Source organism: Rhipicephalus microplus, chromosome 1 (genome assembly GCF_043290135.1).
Source record: "Rhipicephalus microplus isolate Deutch F79 chromosome 1, USDA_Rmic, whole genome shotgun sequence".
Classification (NCBI taxonomy): domain Eukaryota; kingdom Metazoa; phylum Arthropoda; class Arachnida; order Ixodida; family Ixodidae; genus Rhipicephalus; species Rhipicephalus microplus.
Genome location: NC_134700.1, coordinates 170,756,447 through 170,767,011, shown reverse-complemented (window position 1 = coordinate 170,767,011; position 10,565 = coordinate 170,756,447). Strand labels below are relative to the sequence as shown.

Genomic DNA, 10,565 nt, shown 5'->3' with positions numbered 1-10,565 from the left:
ATAGCATACAAAATACTTAAGGCCTCTCCGACAAATATACAATAGGCATAGCAAAACAATACCATGTAACACTGTGTCTAAAGGGATACTTTCGCCGCACACTTAATGAACTCTTGATAGCAGTCCTGTTGAAACTGCAGTCGTTCATAAGTCTCTTAGGGCACAGTCATTTGTACAAAATGGGATTGCGAAGAAACCATTGGTTCCGCATGTCTATCTAACATGCGCGTTTTCCATAAACTATACATGCCAATTAACAAGAGCCTGTCAACTGGCATATCATTGCATTTGGGGGGGTACAAGATATGACGTACGCTATGAGAATTTAAATAAACTTGTTTTTGAAAAGCCTTCTCGAGGACATCCCGAAAGAGGATGGCGTCCTTACAACTTATGCTTGTGAATACAGTGAAAATAATTTTCTCTGCTTGGAAATGCAGGGAAGGTAACATTCATGCTTCACAAATACGTGTCATGTAAACATGCTTCAAATTACAACACGAAATATTGCAGCAATAATGCGTTGTACAAGCGCCCATTGCCAGCGCGCGTCAGAACGTGCGACTGTCATAATGGCTTCATGATGTAATGCTGGTCACCCACTACAAAAGGCAGACACGTTGCTGCGCCTATTCTCTAAAGGCCATGTAGTGGGTGCATAGCAAGTTCGAAAAGCTTTCATGCACCAAGTGTTTGAAGTGCGCACTAAAACCAGGACATCGCTATTGCGTCCAAGTCTTAAAGGCGAAGCTTTAGGGTCCCATAATTTTTATTTCAACGTACTTTCGGTGTCTTGTGAGAGGTCATCATCATGTTTTACTCCCCACTTCGTGGAAAGTTCATATTGTTCAATGAAAACTAAAAAAAAAAATGTGCGATGGAGTTTATGACACAGGTTCAAGACCCCACAAAAAATAAATTTCGGCTGGAAGTCTATGGTGCTGTCTTGGTGCAGGGAAAATTAAAACGACACACCGTAATTATAGAGCAGACAACGTTCTACACGGTCGTATATATATATATATACATATATATATATATATATATATATATATATATATATATAATATATATTATAGCTGCCATCTATCCAGAGCGCAACGAGATTAGTTGCAAAGTGGAATTAAAGATCTACTCGAAGTTTCATTATTGATAAGAGATGGATAAAATAAAAGCAACTACTTTATTCTATACGTTTCAACCCTATACTTAAAAAATACTCAAAGAAAATGGTATTTTCCCTTTTTAATTGTGAGCACAGACTTGCCACCTATATCACTCTCTTTAAAGAGACCTGTTATCTATCTTTTGTGTACAACGACTCTTCTAAGAGAGTGTAACAATATCCAAAAAATACTTCACATATCTCTTTAAAAAGACCCATACAATAGGCAAGTCAGGAATCACCAATAGGGTCAAATGACTCTATCTTGTTTCTAGAGTACCCCTAGACACTCAAGTACTTAGCGTATCAATACTGATAAGTGAGACGAATAAACTCAAGCAATCAGTCGCTCAAGCGCAGAGTACACTTGGCGACTCCACTGCCGGACGACGCGCGCGTACATTGATCGGGGATCCACTTTTCGCCCGCCGTCGTCGCCTCTCTTTAAGAGGGAACCACCACACCCAATGAAAGCGCCATCTCGTTACGTCACGACCCCTTCAGCCAATGGCACGACGGCTGTCCCTCGCAAATTACGGTGGCTTTTCCCGCTCTTTTGTATTTTCTTTCATCGAGGTCCTCTCCGCGAGGACCAGGTGGCGGAAAGGGAGAGCAACGTGATGCTGCTCTATGGGAAAGAGGCACCCAAAGCGAACGTACGTGAATCGAGGGGTTTGTTGGAGAACACGCTCAGAGTCGGGTTAGGGCCCCACGCTAAGAAGGTTGACGCGGATGCAGCTGCTCGCTTTATGCCATCGAAGTATTCGGGTTTTCTCGAGCCACGTCAGGAGAGGCGTTCGCTGGGCTCGTCGGTTTGGCTGCGGTCTCTCGCACACGACTCATTCCTCGCGTGCTCGGTTCAAGAGTGTGGTCGCCGCTGCTGCTGCTTCGACGGTGGCGCGAACGCAGCGTGGAGGTCATGAGTGGCGGTGGACGGCGGAAAACTCCGAGAAGCACGCACGGCGCCGATGAAGTATGCCCGAAGCACCGCGGTCGACGACAGCCACCCGCCGCCAGAGAAACGGGAGGACCTGACCAAAGTCATGGTGAGGAAACGAAGTTCGCGTTCGCTCTCTGCGTTATTTGCGTTCTACGTTTGCGAAGATGGTGACGCGTGCATTCGCGCGAAATTTTTTTTTTTGCGACGCATACGCGTGCTTGTACGGGGTCTTACTGTTGATAAATCCAGATACAGCCGTACTGTTCAGTTGACTGCATCGAAAACAAAATTCCCAAGAGAAAATTTGAAAAATAACTTGAAAAGACAATAACTAAACGCTCGACATAGTAGTCGGTATTGAAGAACGCGCTCTCCGTCGCCGGTAAGCACGCCCGAAAAGTCGGGACCAAGTAAGATTAAAAATGAACGGACGAATATATCATGAAAGTGGCGAAATAAAAACAGCTACAGTGACTTTCACATTTATTTTAAGCGTGGGAACGGGGAGATCGAGTCACCATGTAGTTATTGAACGTTCGTTACGTGATAACAGAGAAAGATCGTTAGTATTCGGTTGTATTGATTACCGCATGAGTGTAAATTGTGTTCATCAACGAGACTTTCCTTTAAATGGCCCCTAAACAGCCTTCGAGTAAGCAGACGACGAGCGCTTTATTTTCTTTTTGCGTTTGTTGTCTTTCAGGCACAATTTGTGATGCCAGCAGTCTGTTCGCCTGACGTCACGATGAGATAACGTTTCAATAGGTACACACATAGACGAGCGAGACATTGGTTGTAAATTGTTTCCTGTGCTGCTTTGCAGTGCAGTACACTCGTTCTAACCCTGTCTCGCACCCGTTAGACTGACTTCACTTCGTTTCACGTGTTTGCACCTGAGTTAGCGACCGAAAAGCGCGAAAACATTATAGGCTCTATGTTTTGGGCAGACATTGTGCACGAGTTTTTTAAAAAGAAGTGAGAGGCAAGAAGGAGTGAAAGCGAGAAGGGAACCACTCTCTCATTTTTTGTACTCACAAATGGTTTAGGGGCCATTTGTTTGTCACACTGCCCAACAAAAGAAAAAGAAAACGGCATTCGGTGCTCTTCGAAGGGTTACGAGATGGACTTAAACAGCGTCACACTTGTCATTCTAAGTTAGTACATTTGTTCACACCCACTTAAAAGGAGTGACAGATATCTCAACGCCGTCTTTCTAATAAACTACGGACACATTATAAAATAACATAACGCATAAAACATAAGGCAAATGTGGGAGCACAGTAAAGACACATTCAGAAACGTACGTGTGAAAATGTCGTGCAGGTTTGAGAGAATGGCCAAGGTTTTTTTACTTTCATCATAATGTTAGCAGAGCACTGAGGGACGAGGAATAAAAAGAAAAGAATGTGCACAATACGGGCGCTGACTCGCAACTGAACTTTATTAGTAAAAACATGCAAATATAAAGGTGAAAAAAAAACTGAACAGAAAACTTATAATCTTTTTGATAAAATCCATTTACTTTGTAGAACACTATATAAACAACAATCGGGCAAGCTGATGAGGGTTTTCTATAGGGTTAAACTAGAGTGTTAAACAGATTCGGACAAAAACACTGTTCGTGGGTTGTTCCGGGTTTGTTTGCCTTTTTATGTGGCGCGCTTAAAACTACCGAGTGGTGCATGGTGCATCAGTATTCTGTAAATAGAGTAGATGCCTTCAATAGAAGTTTCTCACAAACTTGGCATCCAAACGTATATAAATATACCAATAGTAAGTAACGTGGCTTCACCGTTTTTTAATTAAGTTTAAATCGGTAGTGCTGCTTTGTCAAACCACTTTACTTGGTCGATATTGACAGTTACCAGAGAGGAGAAAAAAAGAGTTCATACATTAAATACATGAACATGGATTAGTGGACTACATAAAGGAACCGATGTTGGCTAGCTTAGTCTACAGCTTAGTCTGTCTTTGCTAAATGCGTTTAAGGTGAGTGGTAAAAAGAGAAAGTAGTGATGATAACCGAAACAATACATGCTGAGGTCTTGTGCACAAAATGGCGCCATGTAGTAACTATGGGACACGATACAAATGTATGGTTCGGCATTAATTTTGCTTGCCAGGAGTTGCAGAACGTGCCCTTGAGTTTAAGTATGCGTGTGGTCGTATAATTTATCTTCATTATTAAGCGGCTGCTGCTTGCGGGAATCGAGTGCGCGGAAGAGCAACTGTGTTATGTCCATACCGAAGCAACGAGTATTACTGACTAGAGGAAGAGCAATGTTAATTATGCAACCAACGGACAATCAAGCTGGGCAAAGCATTGGTAACATTATCTGAAGAAATTTTGATATAAACGGAATAATGTAAAGTGACGAAAATGTGCACAAAAGCTCTCTTTTGCGCAAAAACCGTGGTGTAGTAATCATGAGGCATGACACAGCAGATCGCTAATATTGATATGCCCGGTAGTGTGGACAAAAGGACGACAACCGCGGTAGTTCAACTCGTAGAGCGTCAGACGCGTTGTTCGAAGGTTGCAGGTTCGGTGCCTGACGGAAAAAAGCTGTCTTGTGGTTCACTTTATTTTTTTTCCATTTATGCAACAATCACCTCAAATAACGTCCCCTACATTTTCTTCGGCTTGATTGTCTGTTAGTACAACAAAGATCAACGAGCCTCCTAACTTGCCGAATAATATTTTCTCTAACATCAGACTTTTCGCCGATGATTGTGTTATTTATCGCCCAAATAACAACACATCAGATGTTCATGAACTTCAGTCTGACCTTCATTAAATTGTAATAAGATGCAAAACGTGGTTAATGTCTCTTAACGCAAACAAAACGTCCCTAGTCTCTTTTCATCGCCGACAGTACTACCCATCTCCCGTATACTTCATCAACACTCAAATTTCATGCGTAACCAAATAAAAGTATCTAGGTGTTCATTTTTGTTCTGATTTAACATGATCTCTTCACACAACGCACACTACTAAAAAAGCAAACTGTGCTCTTGGCTGCTTGCGCCGAAACCTTCATCTAGCTCCTGCCCCTGTCAAACTACTCGCTTAGCAGACACCAATCAGACTAAAACTTGAGTACGCATGCGCTGTTTGGGACCCTCATCATAGTAACAATACTAAAACACTTGTAACAGTGCAAAGCCGGGCGGCAAGATTCATCTTTTCAGAAAATTCATATCGGTCAAGCATAACCGAACCTAAACCTCGTGCTAACCTCGCCACCCTTTCGTCACGCCGCTGTGTTGCTCGTCTGTGCCTGTTTTTCAACTTGTATCGTGGATCATCTCGCACTCCCATCATCAAGGCAGCCCGTCGTCATTCAGACCGCATAAATCACGTAAAAAGCTGTTTACCTGTTAAGTGCTCACACACCACTGCGCACCTTTCATCCTTTTTTGTCAAGACCACACAAAATTGGAATGGCCTTCCTCCTCACGTTGTGCACCACTCCAGTATTATCAACGTCAAAGCAGCGATCAAACGTATACCTCTTTAATCCATTGTAATAGCCCACCCCTCATGCAAAAACCCCTTCATTGGGGCCTTTGAGGTATTGTAAATAAATAAATAATAAACTCTTCTTTCGTTCGACGAAGAGCAGGCAATACTGAAGTCCCGGCTGCACTGAACAGCAAGAGGCCAAGGAGTTAGAAAAGGCTGATAAGATAATGACCTGCTATGCCAACGTTCGTAGCCTAAAACATAGTCCTTTGTCATTTTCCGCGCGTAGGGGGGACGTACGTGCAGCATGCGGGTGAGCGCTTCTGGCACCTGGCAGTGTTCAGTTTTTGAACCGATGTCACAACAGTTTTGTACAAATAGGTTCGGAATTCAAACGGCAAAAGATTAAGATTGTGCGAGCCACGAGTACACGAAGGCTGGGCAAACTGAATGGACTGATTTAAGGAGGCATAACAGGGGGACTCCATCAAGGCATACATGAACTCTATAGAAGCTTTCGTTGAGGTGACGTGTTGCCAGAGTTATCAGACTGAGATTAGAGAGTTTGGAAGAGGGTGAAAAAGGGCCTATCGTAGCGACTGTAGTTGAAACGAATAGCTTTTTTTGAACGAACTCAATCCTTAAGATATCATTTTTTATGAAATGGATGCCAAACAATATATGCATATTCTAGGACCGTACGCATTAGTGGTTTGTACGTGAGCAGTTTGATTTCTTGAGGAGCTATGTTACTACAGTATGATCATTACACACAAAAAAGTAAGCATATAAATTCGTTATTGAGACAAAACCTTCACAGAGCACTTTATCTTTTCTAAAAGTTGTCTTTTGAAAAGATCATCTGAAGCTTCGAAACTCCATCCAAAATTTCGTATCTTAGTTAAGAAACGAAATAATACGTCTATTACTTATTCCCAAGAGTTGTTACCATACTAGAAGTACACGTTGGGGAAAGCAGTGTTTTGTTGCGCAAGGACTAAACATGGCCAAGTGCGCCCTGCCAATCCGCTTTTCTTCTTTTCTTATGTGGTTCTTAAAGAGAAAAGAAGAGAAAAGTGAGCTCCGTAACTATCTGCATCAGAGTGCGACTCCTGCCCCGCCGTGGTGGTCTAGTGGCTAAGGTACTCGGCTGCTGACCCGCAGGTGGCGGGTTCGTATCCCGGCTGCGGCGGCTGCATTTCTGATGGAGGCGGAAATGTTGTAGGCCCGTGTGCTCAGATTTGGGTGCACGTTAAAGAACCCCAAGTGGTCGAAATTTCCGGAGCCCTCCACTACGGCGTCTCTCATAATCATATGGTGGTTTTTGGACGTTAAACCTCACAAATCAATCAGAGTGCGACTCCTCAACAGTAGCTCACAGGGGATGTGGGTAAGGAGGAATTAAAGGAATAGGATAAAAAGGTATATGTAGAGAAAGGAAGGAGAGAGCGAGGCGCAGGGACAGCGAGCGATGGAAGTAAAGAGGAGATAGGAAAGATGGAGACGGTCGCAGGAGTCCGAGGACAGGCCACCACTCAGTGGGAGCTCATGTCGGTGGCAGGACATGGCGTAGGGCGAGTCCAGCCAGCCAGAGCAGCGCTGTCGTTGGAGATCAGCGTCAGAAGATGGCGTAGGGCGAGCCCAGTCGGCCAGAGCTGCACTGTCGTCGGAGATCGCGGGGGCACAACCGGTCGGCACAAAATCCAGCGAGCCCGACCCCAAGCCAATACGCAAAGAAACGAGTAGTTGCTTCTTGATCCATATGTTGTTGCACTTAGAATGTCATCGGAAGGCGCTGCTTTCTTGTTATCCTTGAATGTGACACTTGCCCTCTGTCACTCATCAAATCTGTAAGGGCTGAGTCCGCATGTCAGTTTCTATTGTATCCATGTTACAAATTCGAATACGTTTAAAACACGTTCCTTTATTGAAACGCGTGCCAACGTGATCGTCTGCCCACGAGCTCTTTATTTTCGTGGGTAACCCACTCCGTGAATTCGTTTAATGAATATTATTCAATTTCATGAGCTAATACTTGCCATGAAGACGGTTTCTCGCTCACAAGAACTCTCGTGAGCACTATATGTCGTGTTGCTTGTAGCACCGTTTTTTAGTGTTACTCTTGGGAATACATATCTAAGGGGCGTCATTACAATTTAGTAAAACAATAAGATCATTTACCTATTAGGGTTCTTAAGTATGCTTATTTTAAAGCATACAAATTACAGCTGCATGATGTGCATTCAGTAACCATACTTATTATTTTTATATTTACGTATTTCCACTCAGCTCGTTACCTCTTCTCCCTCTATGCCGGATCAACAATACAATTGTTTCACTCACTCACTCACTCACTCACTCACTCACTATAATGTGACTGCTTAGAAGAACTAGGTCGTCACAAATGTTATTCTAGTCATGAAACAGGCTTTATTGCTGCTGTTATAGTCGTTGTTGTTGTTGTTGATCATCATGATGACGACGACGACGACGATGACAATGATGATGATGGCAGTTTTACCTTAAATATATGGCACGTGCCTAGCAGATTGAAGTTAAAGGACCATTTCAATGTCCTTGCTTGCATTTTTGCACTGTGGCTCGACGTATATTCTTTCTAATTGGCAGTGATTAGTACAAGTTCCTTTATGAGAAAGATGACGCAAAAGAGCGTATTAGAATATGCCCTGGCGACCAAAACGACAAAAAATCTCACTCGGAATACGTTCCCGTGTTACATCATACAGAAAAAGCTTGGACCGATGAAATAACAGCGAAAGGAAGCGATAAAGCTGAACGACCACGTACTCAAGTACCTTATCTTTCTTTTTGCAGTTGCGTATCCTACTTCGTTTTTTTGAGCCGAAGCACTCGCCTTTATCAGCACGCAAAGAGACGGTGTTATACTGTGTATAGGCGTTAAACGAGCATGCGTGTATGTCAGGGATGCCACGTAGAACACGAATTCATCGCGCCCTTTCGCGTACGTGGAAAGTCGGCCACCACTGGTAAGGCAGTTCAATCACGTCTGGTGAGTTCCTACGAACTTCTCTCAACACTGATTGAGTACAGTGATTGTACTGCTTATTTTGAAAGTGGGAGAGTCAATAAAGAGAGAACCTTAAGGACGGTGCATGTGAAAACTCTTGCACCTGTTACCTGGATGTGTATGGATATGTTGCGTGACCAGCACGTGCCATGTCCCTCAGTGCTGACGAAGATGAAGCTGGTCGCGAGCAGCTCGTGCCGCTCGTGGCGTGCGGTCTCGCCAGCTGTTCGAGCAACAGCTCTGTTTCGACTGCGAAACCCACCGCCAGCAGCAGCAGCAGTAACACCTACGGCAAAGGTCCACTCAGCCAGGATCACGACCAGAGCGAGTTCCCAGTAGCGGCGAGCCCAGAACATCCGGCCGACAGCCTCGAGTGGACCGACTACTTCCCTGTGCTCCATCGCCAGTGAGATCCCGTGCTTGTGTTTTCATCGTCGGGCTCCCGGCATCGAAGAGAAGTCTTCGGCAGCTCCCACGGACAGAAGATTCCCGACGCCATCAATATGTCGGACGACGCCAACCCCACCAGCCCTAGTGGCGTCGGTGCCACTGACGACGTCGAGAAGGGGACAGCAGTCCCCGACAGTGGCGCCGGACCGAGTACAACAGCCGCCGAGGACGCCGGGTCCACGGAGGACGCCTTGCTGCTGAGCACCTCCAAGGAAGAAGCGTCCTTGGACGACGTCGGCCAGCCGTCGCAAGTCGGCCCCCAATCGGCCTACACCGAATACGGCGACATGTTCCAGCAGCTGCGCCGTGCACATCGCGACTCCCACCAGGCGACCGAGGTCGCGTTCAGCGCTCAGCAGCAGAGCGACCGCTGGATCGTCGTGTTCCTGGTGGCCGGCCTGTACGTGTTCTTCTACGCGATCGGCGGGCTCGCCTACTACCTGCTCGACGTCTACGGCTACACGGTCGACTACTCGGGCCGCGCCAACCACACCACCACCGAGTCTTTTGTTGTCGGCGGCCGCCAGTGGTAGTGTGCGACGCACACGTGGGAGACTGCGGCGCTTCGACGTCGGAGTGCCCGACCGTGCGTGGTCCTGCGCTGTGTGCCGGCGCCGTTTCGCGCCTTTTTTAGCTTTGTTGATTGACTTTGACCGTTGAAACGCACTTTTTTTCTTTTTAAAAGACGAGAAAAGGGCCATTGAACCTGCATCACGGATGAGTTTCAATATTAAAGTTCGATGATAGCATGAGTGAAATTAATTCTTCCTTGCACATATCCCTCGTTAGGTTCAGTATTTGCACATGAGTTGTTGTCACAATGCTTTTTACAATGCCTTCAAAGACTGCCTGGTTTTTCTACCTTTTCTCGCGACTCGAGAGATATCGATGTCTGCAAAGCGGGTGACCTACTCTGGCGAGTTCACTTTACTCCTAATTGGGGTGCAATTCGCTAAACGTCTCTGCAGGCAAATCTTCATGAAAACGCCTGCGTTGAAGGGAACCTTAATATTTCGGCTTTTTGCTCGTTACCGAATCGCGCATTGGCGTTCACGTGGGTTTACTTGTCGTGACAAACGAAGGTTAAATTAAAATATCCTGCTCGCATGTTTGTAATAAGGGACAATCACACAGGAACTTATGTAGGTCAACATTTTACGTTAGCGAAATTCAGCGCGATGTTGCGCGCCATCGAATACTCGTACTTTAAACGTGAACTGGGACCTTTAACACAGTGCGTGAAGTTTAACGGCAAGTACAAAAGGTTACGTTGAGTAGATAGAAAAGGTACCGTAGAAGCACTGCCGGAACTTAGATGAATGCTGCGGACTAAACGCGTGGCTTTCAGTGCTGTCATGCTGCCAAGTTAGGCTGTAACCTCGTTGTTTTGTGTCTTTAACGACTGAAAGAACAGTGCTATGTTAGATGCAGACGCATGAAAACGGTTGGGTGGGCGAGTTAGACGTATCGTGCCCTTTATTAGTTAGAGAGAGTA

At 45.2% G+C, this 10,565-nt stretch overlaps 1 protein-coding gene across 2 annotated transcripts in view; it reads left to right on the top strand.

Moving 5' to 3' along the window:
• The first annotated feature begins 2,008 nt into the window (after positions 1-2,008).
• The window catches only part of LOC119185466 (uncharacterized), a 32,402-nt gene continuing 23,845 nt past the window's right edge, over positions 2,009-10,565 (top strand). Inside the window, exon 1 of one of the 2 annotated variants that reach the window (XM_075888079.1) lies at positions 2,009-2,211. In XM_075888079.1, coding sequence (XP_075744194.1) covers positions 2,134-2,211 — 78 coding nt within the window. In that variant the 5' untranslated portion in view covers positions 2,009-2,133. Of the gene's footprint in view, positions 2,212-8,483; positions 8,603-10,565 lie in introns of those variants that run through there. The other variant, XM_075888075.1, reaches the window with a different exon arrangement.